This window comes from Protomyctophum bolini, assembly GCF_963924005.1.
Source record: "Protomyctophum bolini genome assembly, chromosome: 15".
NCBI classification, from domain to species: Eukaryota; Metazoa; Chordata; class Actinopteri; order Myctophiformes; family Myctophidae; genus Protomyctophum; species Protomyctophum bolini.
Genome location: NC_137876.1, coordinates 20,049,779 through 20,066,908, shown reverse-complemented (window position 1 = coordinate 20,066,908; position 17,130 = coordinate 20,049,779). Strand labels below are relative to the sequence as shown.

At 44.8% G+C, this 17,130-nt stretch overlaps 2 protein-coding genes across 2 annotated transcripts; one reads left to right on the top strand and one right to left on the bottom strand.

The window, feature by feature from the left end:
• Nucleotides 1–192: 192 nt before the first annotated feature.
• eapp (e2f-associated phosphoprotein) lies at nt 193–6,118 on the bottom strand. The gene is made up of 6 exons (XM_080783118.1): nt 5,951–6,118; nt 3,477–3,664; nt 2,582–2,698; nt 2,288–2,402; nt 1,631–1,744; nt 193–914 (listed from the first exon to the last, which is right to left on the bottom strand). The coding sequence occupies exons 1-6, from the start codon at nt 6,028–6,030 to the stop codon at nt 599–601; spliced, it is 930 nt and encodes a 309-aa protein (XP_080639244.1). The 5' UTR covers nt 6,031–6,118; the 3' UTR covers nt 193–598.
• A 6,589-nt stretch (nt 6,119–12,707) lies between these two features.
• Nucleotides 12,708–16,037, top strand: LOC308329763 (trypsin beta-like; the record flags this gene model as incomplete). The annotated part of the gene is made up of 8 exons (XM_080784260.1): nt 12,708–12,804; nt 13,116–13,266; nt 13,543–13,644; nt 13,763–13,896; nt 14,630–14,769; nt 15,092–15,248; nt 15,470–15,519; nt 16,029–16,037. The coding sequence occupies 8 exons, from the start codon at nt 12,708–12,710 to the stop codon at nt 16,035–16,037; spliced, it is 840 nt and encodes a 279-aa protein (XP_080640386.1).
• Between the last annotated feature and the right edge of the window lie 1,093 nt (nt 16,038–17,130).

Here is a 17,130-nt window from a genome sequence, read left to right as displayed (position 1 = left end):
ATGGGGCTTCCACTTCCTGGGCCACTCGCTTTTCTGAAAGGGGGCGGGCCTGCGGCGCTCTATTGCCTTAACCTACAACCCTGCCCTCGGCTTACTAGAACTCATTACGTTAACTTTGCGAACCACGGATCACAGTGATTGGTTGCAAGGGAGGCTAAAGACCTTCAAAACAAATTAACAAGACAAGATAAGTCTGTCACTATTCAATTATTTTTATTCCATTTTCCAGGGTAGATTAAATTTCTCATTGAAGTGCATGATGTATTGCTGACTGTTCCTCCAGCCTCCAGGATATGGGAGCTCTAACACCAGGTTTCTGTTTGATGTTGGACTCAACATCATGTATAGACTAACTCAAACGGTCTGATTTTAGCAGAGTCAATGTGTGTTCAGGTGTCTGTTTATCAGGCAACATGGCAAAATGTCTGTTCTCAAACTTCTCACTTTAAAATAAAAGTACTTTAAGGACAGATTGTGAGTGCTGGCGTTATCCTGGTCATTGGAGCCGTGAGTGAACCCAGCCAGTAAGTGTGTCATGTCGTTATTGTTCGACCGTAGTCCGAAGTCGTTGCTCGCAATCGCATTAATTCCTTCTAGTTTAGCAGTGACTGGCCAGGATGTTGAAGAAATGATAGACTTCGTCTCTATCAAACACGGCCACTTCAGTGGAGCACTCTGAACAGAGGACAGGATGGTAAACCTCGTCGGAGTCCAACACGGCTGCTGATGTTGCTGCTGACGTTGATGCTTCCAATGTTGTTGTTGTTGTTGTTGATGCTGCTGCCGGCGTATTCTTCCTCTTCCTGTTCCTGTTTCTCTTGTGGTTTTGTGTTTTGTATCGTAGCACCTCATCGGTGTTGACGCTACAGTTCAGAACAAACATGGCTCTGTACTGAGAGCGATACCTGTCGTGTCTGGAACAGAAGAAAAACACACGACCATGTCACAATGCAAGTATAGGATAACACAACATGATGCCTCAACAGTATAACATATCACACTTAAAATATAATAGCAAAAATAATAAAATATAATAAATGAGTAGCCCTGTCAGGAGGAGCCTATCTCCTGTTTATGTAGTGTGAGGTAGCTTTTGATGTACAAGCAAGTACACCCCTGATGCTAGTATGTGTCAGGGCCTCCCAAAATAGCCCTTGATGCTGAGTGCTAAGCAGGGAGGCTGAACTATACAGTACTGCACAATGCAGTACTGTATTGGTTGGTTACTGAAGGCAACAACGAACATCAGGATGATTATTAGTGCCCTAATTATCTCTAAAGAGCCAAATTTAGTCCAAAAAGACAACAAGATCACATTTGATCAATGCAGAATCATGTAGGATCATCAGTTATATTTTTATTAAAACAAGTGATACGTATGCTTTGATCAAAATGATTAAGCTCTGTTCTATATTCAGTCTCCCTGTCTCTCTAGCTCCAACAGAAAATAAACTTTCAGGTGAGTTACCAAATTTTTATCCAATCAGGAGCGACAGGCCAATGCATCAGCTTCAACTTCCCATCACTTCCCATTTCACTTACGAGTTCACTCCTAATATAAATGTATAGGTGCAACTGGTCTAAATGGCTTAAATTCACACAAGGACATCCTTAGTATTAATATTCTGACCTCTGGCAGTCCAGACAGAGTGTGATCATACAGGAGGGGCAATTGAGGACAGCATCACTGCTGGACAGATTCTGGACAGTCCCTTTACACAACTTGGCACGCTTTCCACTGTACCTGGACAATAGAGAGACAGACAAGGAGACAGATTATTTGACCTTACTTTCCACTCTACCTGGACAATAGAGACAGACAAGACAAGGAGTCTTGTTTGTATCTAGTCGTGCTAGATATGTCTAAGACAGTGGTTCTCAACCTGTGGTTCGGGGCCCTCCTGATGACAGTTATAAGCGACAATGGAAGGACTTTTAAGACCTTTTTAATACCTCAAAAAAAGAATAATATACGAGGCCAAAATTGTGAAATGAATATTAAAATTAAAAGTGTTTAGTTTTAGTAAATCTGCTATTTTCACAATACAGTATGTATCTGTGGGAATGGAGTCAAACTAAATGTCATGCCTCAACTTTGACAATTCCAATTATTTTTCTGGGTCCCCAGTTCAGATATAATTATTTTGGGGGTCCCCAGTTCAAATGGCATTATTTTGAGAGGTCCCTAGTTCAGAAATGATTATTTTGGGGGGTCCCCAGTTCAGATATGATTATTTTGGGGGGTCCCCACTGGGGTACGACGGTGGTAAAGACAGGCATGTCGTACTCTCTCCTCTTGGCATCGACCCAGGCCTGGTCTCTGTCATCCTCATCAGGATCGTATAACAGCTCGTCATTGGTCAGAATCCTCCGCTGGCTCCGCCTCTTTCCTGTGGAGCTGCCTGGAATTAGAAATAGAAGAGAATCTAAGAGTCATGTTTAAAATCACTTTCACAGAGCACTACCAAATCTGAAGAGATGCATAATATTAATATTAATTTACAAAGCACCATAGTGCTAAAGCACTATGGTAAAACCAACATTAATGCATGTACACAAATAAATGGAAGTAAATACGTACTTGGATGGTTTTCCTCATCAGAGTCAGAGTCAAAATAGACATCGTCATATAAAGTTTGGGGTACTGGGACGCTGGTCTGTCCCTCTGGGAGGACACTGGCCTGTCCCACTGTCTCTGCTGGAAGACAGACAGACGAACAGACAGACAGACAGACAGACAGACAACATTTTCATGTTTGACCAACAAGCTTGCATCCATTCTATTTTTGCTTTTTGTCTTATAATTAAGTTAAAATCATGTTTCATCTCATCTGAAATAATTATCTGTCCTTAAATGTGATACATGTGAAGGGAATCACGTTCTGTAACAATATGATCAATAAATGTCTCCACGAGTCTTCTCCACATCTCTCTGTTCTGTCCATTATTCATCTCAGCCCTTCCATGTGGCAATTGTTTCTGTGTGAAGTTGCTGTGTGTGGTGATCAGACCTGTGCGTGTGTGTGTGTGTGTGTGTGTGTGTGCGCGCGTGCGTGCGGTGATCAGACCTGTGGCTGTGTGTGTGTGGTCATCAGACCAGTACGTGTGGCTGTGTGTGTGTGTGTGGTCCCAGACCTGTGTGTGTGTGTGTGTGTGTGTGTGCGGTCTTCAGACCTGTGCGTGTGGCTGTGTGTGTGCATGCGGTCTCAGACCTGTGTGTGTGTGTGTGTGTGTGTGTGTGTGTATGTGTGCGTGCGGTCATCAGACCTGTGTGTGTGTGTGGTGTCAGACCTGTGCGTGTGGCTGTGTGCGGTCTCAGACCTGTGCGTGTGGCTGTGTGTGTGTGCGGTGTCATACCTGTGCGTGTGTGTGAGAGTGTGTGTGTGACTGTGTGTGTGTGTCTGTCTGTCTGTCTGTCTGTCTGTGTGTGTGTGTGTGTGTGTGTGTGTGTGTGTGTGTGTGTGCGGTCATCAGACCTGTGCGTGTGGCGGTGCCTCCCCAGCTTCCCTCTATGGTCCTGATGGTGGAGTTGAGCTCAGCGTTCATCTCCTTCTCAAACTCGTCTCCGCTGGACGACTCGCTCTCTCCGGTCAGATATTCTCGGATCAGCTTCCTCTTCTGGTCTGGGGTTCCGTTCAGAAGAACCTCCAGCTCGTCCTCTGAACTGGAGCCACACCACAAGGTCATTGTAAATGGTAATTGGAGCATTTATATAGCGCCTTTATCCAATGCGCTTTACAGAGATTAGGTGACATTCACCCATTCACACACACATTCATACACAGATGGCAGAGGAACCAGAGGCACCAACCTGCACATCGGGAGCAATTAGGGGTTCAGAGTCTTGCTCAAGGACACTTTGACACTAACTCTGGGGGAGCCCGGGTTCGAACTGGGAACCTTGCAGTTACCATCCGGCCGCTCTACCCCTGAGCCACCGCCGCCCGCTGCTACTACTACACAGTTACATTTGTTACATTCTGGCTTTAAACCTGTTAAAAGCTTAATAGTCTGATTCTACAAATGCCTTCTATAAATCAGTAGTTCTCACACGATTCGACGCATATGACAGGAACTAGGGGAGACCCCAGCGAAATTAGTAATAATATAGCTTACACATCACGATGCACGGTCAGTTATTTTCTTAAGATCTTGGGGAAAGAAAGTGAAAGATTTTAAATCTTTTTTTGAAACATTTTAACACAAATGTTGTATGGGGGTCCCTGAAGAAGGCTTAACGTCCGAAAGTTGTTTTTCTGTCTACTCTGCGTCCTAAATAGAATATCAGCGTGTGTGGCCACTTTCTTGTTTTTTCAACATTCCCACTCCAGTATATTCTTCCTTGTGCACAGCATGGGGGGGGGTCCCTGGCACAACATATTTGAACTGTTTGAGAACTACTGGTATTGAGCACTTGGGGGACCCCGGTCAACTAAGTACATACTACAAGGGTGGTTCATGGGATAAAAAGCAACAAAAGGAATATATAAAGACAAACTAATTAGGTATCAACCCCACCTGGTGGCCATGTGAGGTACCAAATGCATAACAGCTGAATTGGACACCATGTCATGCAAGTTATGCAATATAAATCTTCCAGCCTATGAGGAAGGGTGCAGACATCATGTCTATTGTCTAATATAGTTTGGATCATTACAGAAGTGAGTTGTGAGCCATTCTATCTAAAATAATAATATACACTAATCACTTCATGACAGAGGCTAAAGAGTATGCCTACTAACGCCTCTTAAAACCTATTAAACCGGGAAAGCATCAGTGTAATTTTAGATTTATTTGGCTAGATATAGCAGATATACAAGCGTCACAATCTGCTATTTTTGGAAAATGTGTGCAAATCTTTGAATGCACTTCTGGGGGTCCTTGGAGCAAAATATTTTTGAGATGAGGGTCAGGTACCCCCCATCTTGGAGACATCCTTTTAGCTACAGTGACATCACATGTGAATAGGCCATAGGGAATCAATGTCATGTGTGTTGAACAAAGGTGCTTCTTGCATGCAGATTTAATGCATTAGGCTCCTTGTTGTGACTCGGGAGCTTAGAAAATTAATAGTGTGGCTGTCCCGTGGTCATGTTTCATGTTGCACAAAGTTTGGTTCTAAGACATACATGCACTGTTACACTACATGCATTACACACTTACAGTGCATGTATGTCTTAGAGCAAAACTCAATATGTAATGCGGTACCGCCATAATAGACTATTTGTCCAGGAGAAAATAACCCTCTATTTCAGTCTAATTTGTCAAGTATAGACTACACTACACACTAACTATAACAGTACACAACTACACTACACACAATATAACAGTTAACTTACAATATACAAATAGCCTTGATACAAGACTAACAAATGCCAATATGTGCACAAGCGTGTTGTGAACTATGGTTGTTGATTGATTGAAAAATGCATTAACATTGATGATTGATTGATTGAAAAATGTATTAACAGATTGCAGAATGGGTAGGGTACAGTGACAGTCCAAGGAAGGTACAGGTCAATACAAAAACTGCCAAAAAGGATAAAACCAGAAAAAGCATGAAAACGTGTTTACATCAGGGTCCTCCATTGTTTTGGGCTTGTAGATCTGCCTTTCCCCACTCCCTAGGCTAGTGACCACCTAGCCCTGGTCCAATGCTTACAGCGAGTGTCTCTCTCTGTAAGCATTGGACCAGGGCTAGTGACCACCTTGTTTACATGTTAGCGGTGGGTTAGCATTAGCATATCATGCTAAAAAGGTGTTGTTTCTGGCTATCTGCTCTCTCTCCATCACTGGGACATCAGCAGCCACGTGACATAACATCATGCTAATAACAGATGTGTTTATAATAGGACATAGGTGTTGTTTCTGACCTGCTGGCTGCTCTCTCAAAGCTTAGCATCATGCTAATAACAGATGTGTTTATAATAATAAATGTGTTGTTTCTGACCTGCTGGCTGCTCTCTCCTCATCACTGGGACATTCTTCTATCCCGTAAGAGTCCACGTCTGACGGCATGTCAACGTTCATGTTCACTATAATGGAACAAACAAGTCTAAAATGTAAATGTTTCACTTCACGACTATATAACTGCTGCCTGTTGACGCACTGCGCTCAAATTGTGAGACCATGTCCATGTCGCCTTGAAGTGACGTTGAGTCCGAGGGATTCCTTCTTCTTCTTCTTCTTGTAGTTTCCGGCAGATGCCTTCCGGCACATTGCTGCCTCCCACTGGTCGGGAGTATACCTCCTTACTGTCCATTGTAACTACTATACTAGCAGTCTTGTTGCTGCCATGAAATTGAGCACCGCTTTGGCAGTCTTTGCCTGGTTTTCCGTTGGGTTCAGGAGTTTTTTGAGCGTCACACTGCTTGTGTGGTCACTTGCCACTGCCGCATACATCCCCTCTCTTTCCTCGGTGTACCGGGTGCACTCCAGAACATGCTCCACTGTTTGGTCCTTTTTGCACGTGCTGCACAGTCCATCTGGGTGCTTCCCCATTTTTGCCAAGTCCCATGCCAGTCCACAGTGTCCCAGTCTCAGTCTTGTCATTGTCACTGACTGCCTTCTTTCTGCCCCAAGATAGCATGCCCCTTTTTTTACACTGTTCTGTATCTTGAAATACTGCCTTCCTTTTCTTTCCCCTTTCCCACTGTTCCTGCCACCCTGGTGACGTTATTTTCCTTTTAATGATGGATCTGCACTCATATGCACCTATTGCTATGTGTATGTCTATTGACCTGCCTAGTGACTTTTTCGCTGCCCTATCTGCCATCTCGTTCCCTTCCACCCCCACATGGGCAGCCTACCCAGAGGAAGCCTACTTCCCCTCCTACTTTCTCTATCCTGTAGAGGTGGACCAACAGCTCTACCATCAGGTCTGACCGATCCTCCCAGCTTTCCTTCCCCCATGTTCATAAGTACTGAGGCCGAGTCCGAGCCCGAGGGATTCCAAACCTTAGCAGGGTTTATATTTAATTTATTTTACTTTACAGCTCCATGATAGATACATAGTTCCATGAGCAAATTCCAAACATACTTCAAATACGATCAAAGAAACTGATATTAAAATGAATAAGGGCTTTTTATTGGTCATTTTTATATTAAAAAAAACATGCTGTTTTGTTGAGAATTCTACTTGAGGGAGACAGACAGCTAGTGGAATGAAAGCCGCGAACCTTTCAGCTGACAGGGCATCCTTCAAAAGTGTGACCGTGGAATGGACTCGGCCTCCTCACAGAGTACGGCCATGGACTGCTATCATGTTATTACACCACTTTCTTATATGATATGATATACTTTATTAGTCTCCCGAGGAAGAAATTTGTCTTAGACAAAGGGCCCGCATGCAAGTGTGGCTGGCTGGCTTGCTGGCTGGCTGGCTGGCTGGCTGGCTGGTGGCTGGCTGGCTGTCTGTCTGTCTGTCTGTCTGTCTGTCTGTCTGTCTGTCTGTCTGTCTGTCTGTCTGTCCGGTCGCCTACAGTTTTTTTGCAGCCTGATTTTATTGAGAGAAGGGCCGTGCCGGATGATCGTAGCTCACAAGCTGGCTAATAGGGGTCGAGCAGGTCAGAAATGTAAGATGGAGCAAGTCCGGATCTAGCTTTGAAAGTGAATAAAAGTATTTTAAAATGTATTCTGTATGAGACAGGCAGCCAATGTAGGTTGGCCAGGATAGGGGTGATGTGAAATATATATAGCACCTTCAAGGCACATGCGGTCACTGCATGGTCACTGCATGGTCACTGGTCTCAGGTCACTGAAGTTGTCAGTAAAGCATAATGATCCACACCACCCTACACCCATGCTCTGTAACCTATTGCTGTAATTTCTGCAATACAATGTTGTACAGTAACGTACTGTTCAGTCAATGTACTGTACAATGTTTAACTGCATTTTGCGGTGAACTATACCTGTAGAAAGTATAGCTTTACAGTAAGATGGCTAGATTGTGGATTGTGGATCGTCCGTCCAGTGGTGAAAAAAGAGAAAGTATGGCCTGCAAAACACCTTTGGCCCTTATCAATATTATATATTTTAATGTTTGCATGCTAATGAAAATGTATTTGCTTATTTTCTCTGTCCAGTGACATGAGCCAAGGTATTGTGGAACATCTTGCTCCATTAGCAGAAGACTTTTCCGGTGTGAAATTGCTCGAGGGACCTGTGCGCCAGTTCTGTGTTCTGGGGTCCGGTGAGGCGGGGACCCCCTGCCCTGCGGGTCCTTGACACTTCCAAGGGGGTCCCCAGTCAGATAGATTTGCTATAAATATCGCACCAGGAAGCAATTGAAACCACTTTTTAACCCTTCTAGGCCAGTCAATCTACAAGTTAAAAAGAGGCAGAGCCCATATGAGGTATGAGGCGGCGCTGTCCATGGTGCTGAACTCTGTCTATAGTGTGTGTGTGTGTGTGTGTGTGTGTGTGTGTGTGTGTGTGTGTGTGTGTGTGTGTGTGTGTGTGTGTGTGTGTGTGTGTGTGTGTGTGTGTGTGTGTGTGTGTGTGTGTGTTTTGTTTTGTTGTTTTTTAATTCAATGATATTTATTTATGCATAAATCATGTATTTTATTTGGGGGGGGGGGGGGGGGGGGCGCGGTGGCGGTGGGGGGGGGGGATTCAGATTTTATGGGGGCCAGTTTCGAATTGCAGCCGTCCGTATAGGTGCCCTTTGAGAGCGGTTTTGAAAGAGTCAAGGGATTCACATGTCTTAATGACTGTTGGTAGGGCGTTCCACATTTTGGTGGCATATAGGAGCGAAAAGAATTAAGTCCCATGTCTGTGCCGAATCTGGGTTGTACATGGTTTGCTGCAGATGCAAGGCAAATCAAAGCCCTGTTTACCTAAAACGATACATAAGAGAATTCATAACGGTTACTTTGTAGCGTTCTGTTCTTTCATTACTGTTGAGTCACAGTGGAGTCACATGGATGTTTTGAGGAAGTTATAGACACATGCACGCACGCACGCACGCGCACGGAGAGAGAGAGAGAGAGAGAGAGAGAGAGAGAGAGAGAGAGAGAGAGAGAGAGAGAGAGAGAGAGAGAGAGAGAGAGAGGTGTGTTCAACACACCTCTGCAGCCCGTGTAATCATTTGGTCTGAATGCGTCAGATCCGTATAGCTATACGAGTCATTCAGTAACAGGTCCATCAGAGTCTGATCTCCTGTGGCCTATAGCTCGCTGGAGGAAACTGGGAATTAAGTGCAGAGATAGCTTAATTGAACCGCATGCAAGAGCGGAGGAGAGTCTTGACTCTACAAATGTGAGTTTTAATCTGAAATATATTATAAGTAACGACATTGATATTTTATATATAGGCTATAATAACACGGCTGGTTTATATTATACTGTGTTGTTGTGTGACTGCATGGTGTTGGCTAAACGCATTCATTCAACCAGTGTCTTGTGTATATAGATACAGTAGGCTACACACACTGTAAAATGAATACAATATATTCCGTTTTTCAGGAATAGGCCATTTCTTTACTGTATTTTATTAGCTGGCACGTAGAAAATTGTCCGAGTGAATTAATCTCGTGGAAAAGTTTAGCTATGTGTAATAAATGTAAATGTTGTATCATCATGGAATTATCAAGCAGCGACTAAGACAGAATGTTGGTTTTTTCGCATGTCTGAGACGCATTAAAGTGAGTGCATTGGTGCCAATATGTGCGCTTCTTTGCCCGGAGAAGTGCGAGCTGCGTGGAAACAGACGATCTGATCGTTATGTTTATTTAAGTTTAGGCTACTTATGCTGTTGGCTGTTATTGGTATTATTATCATCTATTATGTTGATTTATTTTTAGCAGTCGCCGTGACCTTGGTTAGAAAGAAGAGCGGCTATTTAAAACTCAGATGTTTAGCTTTAATAATTGTTGTTCACTGTGAATTAAATAGCTGTCTTTCTTATCTGAACTCAAATTACATATAGCGTAAATAAAATAATGTTATAATAATCAATGATTATGCTTTACGTTGCTGTGTTAATTTGAGTTTAGATTAGGGCTTGTTAATTGTTGTAACCTATTATTAGTTTTAAATTAAAAATTCCCGTTTTCATAGGATGGGGGGGGGGGGGGGGGGGGAGTTGCAGCTATACGTCTAATATTGTGTTTAGTAATTAAAATGGTAATAGGCTGGCGTGTAAATATAATAACATGGCTGGTTTTCTGTGTTGTTGGCTCGGCTGTGAGTTGGTCAAACGGATCGGACTATAGCCTGCATTGCCATGAGCATTGAGCGCGCTGCGGTGCTAATACTGCAGGGCGCGTTCGGAGCGCACCGGAGCGCACTGGCCTATTAAGCCTGTTATCTCTCCTATGGTATAGCCAGCTATACCACATCAAATGCAGCGTGGAATTGTGGACAGGGGTTTTTCTGTCGTACACAAGCGGAGCAGCATTGTCTGAACTGCTGCATCTAAACATTTGTTTTCACTCCCTAAAATGTTAATATAAAACGGTATAGGCTACACAAAAAATGAAACGGAGAGATTTCCAACTTTACAAGTAATTAAAATAGCAATTAAAAACAATATAACATGTTTACAATGTATTAGTTTGTGCTTAATCAAGCAGTGCTTTACTGGCCTTGTTATGCGAGCGCACGATTTGGGAGCGCATGCAGTGATATTATAAATAAAAGGCAGAAATGGACTGCACGCCTTTATTTCCAAGTGACAATGACAAGTCTATTTGCCTATTTGCAATTGTAGCAGGCTATAGGCGTAAGGCAAGGGTCTTAATCATTCACCATTTAAATAAGTGCTTTGACAGTTCAGATAAAAGCGAGATCATTTTCGGGGGTCGGGAGGACGGGACCGCGGCGTGCGTCGCCAACACGAGCACACATGCATGCAAGCGGCAAGCCTTAATTCATCCATATATGTTTATGATTCGTTCATCAATGATCAAATCACATAAACGTTGATTATGACTGCCTTGACGACATGATAGCCTATCTATCTCTCATGTAGGCTTCACTCACCCACAGGACTTATCACAGCAGTGCGCAGTCTCACGCCTTCGCCGTGCACTGCGCACGAATGGGTCAAATTAATATAGGCCTGCAGCCAGCCTATACAAACGTATTCCATTCATGGTGATGTGATGTCGATGTGTCATGTAGATGTAGGTACAGACAGGGTAGGCCTACAACTTTATTTAATTCATGCAGGTGTTCGTTCTTTATTTATTTAACAACACACCAGTTGGTTGCAGGGCTTGCAAGTTGCGTGTGCGTGCGTGTGTGCGTCTCTGTCTGTTAAAATGGCCAGTCTACAAGCTCACAACGTGTCAATGTAGATTGGCTATAGTTGAACTATTAAAAAATGTTTTTCAAAATAGTAAAAAAGGCAAAGAAGTTTAGAGATATGGGCCCTCACCTCATTTATCAATTGAGTGTAAAATATGCCACGGATTCGAATGTATAGGTTTCTTAGTACACCCACGTCGCCACGGGCCCACGGCATTTATAAAGTGATCGCAAACAGCTGATCCTTCCTTAATTTCGTTCCGACGTTAATAAATGTGACGGCTGAAATCTATCTGGCACGCCCTATATGAAATCAAGCCTCGCCCTCGTTTTTGTGGCATGAACAACTGCAATAGGCCTACGACTTTGGAAACCATAGTTACATCAAGTCAAGCCTTCCTTGCCTTGCTGACCCCCTCACACAGACAGACGCACGCACGCACATGCAACTTGCAAGCAACTGTCACTGTGTGTTAGTTGTAATGATTAAAATGTTTATTCATTTAATATACAACATAGTGAACGAAAACCTGAACCTGTGATTATGTGCATTAATTATAAGCATTCATTTAAAAAAAACATTGCTCACGTCGACGTCATTGGAATGCACTGTTTCCCTCCCTTCATCATTCTGTGCACACTTTACTTTTCCAGACTTTACTTTCCCAGACCATGTTATGGTGACATGGGGTCACTGCATCATGGTCTGCAAGTCTGTAAAATCTGAATGGTGTACCTTATTTCTATAAGTGAAGACTTTAAGTTATTCCTTGTGTCCTAAATGTGTCCTGCAGCCTGCAGGGATAGAAGCCTGACAGCATAAACCAACCAAAAAGATGGATCCAGCGGAACCCGCCATGCAGCGTCGAGGTGCTGTCACTTCACAAGAAGCTGTTCTCATTGAGATGACTGACCGGCTCGCTCAGCTGATCACCGCCGCTCAGACGCTCACCGTTGCGCCTCCTCCCCCCGTCGCTCCAGAGGGGGCCCAGGCAGCCCCTCCTCCCCCCGTCGCTCCAGAGGGGGTCCAGGCAGCCGTTGGCCAGGCTGCCGACGGGGGTCCCCAGCCCCCCGTTATCACTCCCATGGAACCAAACGTTCAGCACCCAGAGAGGTACAGTGGAGATCCCGGCTCCTGCCTTGGGTTCTTATCCCAGTGTTCCCTATAGTGCAGTGTTTCCCAACCTTTTTTGTCCCAGGGAACACTTTTCATAGCCTAAAAATCTCGGGGGAACACCTTAGCGGGGCTTAATATGTTTAATTTATGAAGGTCATATATTATATAATATAATATAATATATATATATATATATATATATATATATGTATTATATAGGTTTCGTCCTGGCGCTGCTGTGATTAAAGCGTGTGTCCTTGTGTGTGTGTGTGTGTGTGTGTGTGTGTGTGTGTGTGTGTGTGTGTGTGTGTGTGTGTTTCAGATCTGCGGTTCTGTGTACCATGGCTCGTTGCATGAATGCTGGCCTCGCTTTGGTCATTTTTATCGTGGGCGTGGTCATGGTGGTGTTGGCGGTGTTGGCGGCCCTCATGCTCATCGGTACGTAAGACGACTTCCACATGATGATGTGTTTTGGCAATGCATCATTATCATTATTCCAGTTCCAATTTGTCTGCATGATCACTTCCTATTTTCACATGTATCTACTTATTGGTTAACAGAGACTCCTTTTCACTGGAGGCCATATAGCAATGATATAATATAGGATACTATCAGAATATAGAGATATTTAACACTTTAATCCCTTATAGGGTAATAATTTGGATTGAGTCTTTTTTAGATACTTATAGCCTATCTATATAGTAGGTCTTTAGTGGTTAATTGTATATCTGTGATCTGTGTCTCCACAGGTCCAGAGCTGAGCTGCTGTCGTTCGGCTGGGACTGCAGGGAAGCCAGCCGAACTGTCGTCCATTGCCAGCTTCAGTAAAAGTGACGTTCACGAATGCCACGGCATTCTGGTGGAGCCCCAGTATGTGGTAACTACTGCACATTGCATTAGGTAAGTAACAAAACGTTATTCATCCTTTTACATTCTCTAAGGGCTCATGCATGTGCAAAGTGAGAGAGAGAGAGGCTGAGAGAGAGAGGCTGAGAGAGAGAGAGAGAGAGAGAGAGAGAGAGAGAGAGAGACAGACAGAGAGAGAGACAGAGAGAGTGGGTCGCTGTGCAGAGCTCACATAGGGTTGGTGTGCAAGACAACTGTTGAATATTGTATAGCATAATCATTAATCACTAAATGGGACATTTATAGGCTATATGTTTCTCTTCCATGCAGGAATAACACAGCAGCCTCCTTGAAGGTAACCATGGGGCGGTCCAACCTCGATGGCGAAGGGGGCGTGACGAGGAACATCAGTGATTACAGGATCCACCCAAAGTGGGATCAGATGTAGGGATCTTGTGCACGGCTGGCCAAAATCACAGTATACCTGCAGATTATTGTTCTAGTGCTGTTTAATAACTAATATTGGATCATTCTGACTCGTCCCTGACAGGAGTTGGGAGCACGACGAGGCGGTGGTCAAACTGGACCGACCCGTGGAGAACATCAAGCCTGTGTGTTTAGCAGCCAAGGGCAGCGTCATCCCCAATGGCACCACAGCCGCGGTGTACGCCTGGGATACATCAGGTAGGCACTTGCACGGGACCCCAAGATGGCACCCTGCCTGGGGAACAAAGATAATCACATTTGGACTAATGGACTTGTATAGATTAGGGTCCAATGGGGTTCCATTTGTTTGTTAACCAACTGAGAGCTGTTTATCCGCATGAGGTTATAACCAAATGGACCCTGGAGTTTAGAGGATCAATCAGGTGCGGCCTCAAGTACCCCTGTAGGTCCCCGGACCGCACTTCGAGTGCAGTATAGAATTTCACTGAATAAAGTTTTGAAAGAATGCTAATTAATAATAACAGCAGTATTAATAACAGTATTTAAGCACATCCACCTATCCCTCCCTATTCTGGCCTTTAGTCATAATAGGCCAACATTTTGTGAAAACAGCAGATCTACAATAATCGCATACATAATGACATTTAGGTTTCCATTTCCCTGTTCACTGTATTATGTAAACACTTACGCCATATTGACCCTGCACAATGTGAGCTTGTAAATCTGCTATTTTCCATGCCTTATACACCCACAATAGAGACACAGGGTTGAAAAGTTGTTAATCTTGCAGTCAGAACACGCACGCACGCACACACACACGTGCACACACACACACACACACACACACACACACACACACACACACACACACACACACACACACACACACACACACACACACACACACACACACACACACACAGAGAGAGAGAGAGAGATAATGGTTCTGTTCTGTTCTGTTCATTTATAGAAGACCTACCAGCACCCAGAACGCTCCAGGCGGTCAACGTGACGACAATGGACCACGGCCAATGTAAGCAGATATACAGAGAGTTGACGGACGACATGATCTGTGCTGTGGACGACACCGGCGGCCCTGCCATGTGCCAGGTGAGAACTCCCATTCACACACCTTCATGGAGCACCTCAGACACATATATAGGGAGAGAAAATAAGTAAAAAAACTTCAAGTTTTAAATGACCCAAACCTATGCCTAATGATGTCACTGGTAGACCGGTGGCGTCTTTAACAGTATAGGCTATACCACTATGCCACCTTTTATTTCCTATAAACGGTAGAGTATAGCCAATTATTATGTTGTGTACCCCTTTTTCTCCATAATTTAGTCGTCATGCCAATTGATCCCCCCCCCCCCCCCCCCCACACACACACATCCTACTGAACATTGCTGTAATGCTTGTGTCTCATCAGGTTGACTCGGGAGCTCCCCTGTTGGTGAAAGACGGCGATGACTTCATCCTGTTGGGATCCAACATCAGAGGGCCACCGCCGTATGATTGTGCTGCTCAGAACAGGCCAGGTGTTTACTTGACCCACGAAGACACGTTCACCAAAGGCGCCATTAAAGGTACGCGTGTCCATGTTTTAACGTCCTGCATGCTGGCACGTGTGTGTGTGTGTGTGTGTGTGTGTGTGTGTGCATGTGACGTGTGTGTGTGTGTGACGTGTGTGTGCGTGTGCATCTTAGACACTTTAAAGTCCTTTATACTGAGTTGAGCGGAGTCAAAAATTGCATGTATTTACTAGCTGTTATTGACAGAGATGGTGTGTTACTTTCATCCTGTGTAGAGATGAGCGAGACACAGTGTGGGATCACGAACAGGAACACTGTTCCAGATGTACGTGTCGAAAATGGACAGGTTTCTGCGCCCCATTCTTCACCGTGGAGGGGATACATTGTGGTAATTATACTTTATACAACAGGACAGCCAGAGGCCCAGGAGGAAAAGTGGTCATCTTGGAGTCAGAAGGTTCCCGGTTCGAGTGCACACACACACACACACACACACACACACACACACACACACACACACACACACACACACACACACACACACACACACACACACACACACACACACACACACACACACACTGTCATGGTTTGAGTCTTCCCCTGTCTGTAGTTCCACTTCAGCCACTCCCACTTTCTATTCCACCACACTGCAGACCCATACACCTGTCTCCCACTGCCTCATCAGCCCAACAGTTCCCTTCTCATTACACAACTGTGCCTACTTCTGCAATCAAGCCACCGCCTATAAAACTGGACTCATTTTGCCTCATTCCTTGCTAGAAGATAACCATTGTTACATGTGTTACATTCCTGTTCTCTGTATTTTCCTAGTGTTCTTAGATTATTTACTAGTTTGGATTTTGACCTCCTGCCTGTTTTTGGACTCTGATATTCTGCCTGCCCCCTTGGATTTGTTTGCCTGTTTTGGACTGCTTTCTTGGTTTTGACCTCTGCCTGTTCTACTTCGATGTAAGCCTTTTCCCTTGGTTTTGGTAGCTATTAAACTATTGAACTTACTCTGCCTGTGTTGCCTGCACTTGGGTTCCATTTTGATACACACCGTGACAGTATCTTCTAGCCAGTATGAACCCAGCAGAGCAACAGCTTTTTCAGAGTAAAGTGTCAGAGGTGGCTCGCTTCATGTCCTCTACCCCCGACCACTATGGAAAACTTAAAGAAGAGATTTCATCACAGCAGCAGTGGTTCAGTGACAGGCCATGCAGGGGTGAGTCATTTTGTTCCACACCTGGATATTGTCCGTGCTAAGCTCAAGAACTTTCTACATAATTGCACGGTTACGGCTGCTGCCCAGCCAGCTCAGCAGTCTATTAGGCTTGGATTTGTGGCCCTTCAACCCGCCTGCCTTGAGCCCCCTAAGCAGCTATATTCCTATTTCTGTGTACCATGAGCCTGCCTGCACTGAACCTGGCCCGGTTAACACCCAGCCTATGAGCCTACTTGCTTATTTCAGTAGTAGGGTAAAAATCCCAGTATATACTGAGCCAGCTGTAGACTCTTATCTGGGCACCAGGCTGGCCCGGGGAGGCCCTCGTAGTACCACCAAACGAGCAAAACTCTCCTTGGGTCGCCAAGCCACCATGCCCAACCGGTCCAGAGCCACAGCGATTTCCAGCCAACCTCCTGTAACCATGTCTCCAGGGTGTGCAGCACCCACTATGTCTCCAGGGTGTGCAGCACCCACTATGTCTCCAGGGTGTGCTGCAGCACCCACTATGTCTCCAGGGTGTGCAGCACCCACTATGTCTCCAGGGTGTGCAGCACCCACTATGTCTCCAGGGTGTGCAGCACCCACTATGTCTCCAGGGTGTGCAGCACCCACTATGTCTCCAGGGTGTGCAGCACCCACTATGTCTCCAGGGTGTGCAGCACCCACTATGTCTCCAGGGTGTGCAGCACCCACTATGTCTCCAGG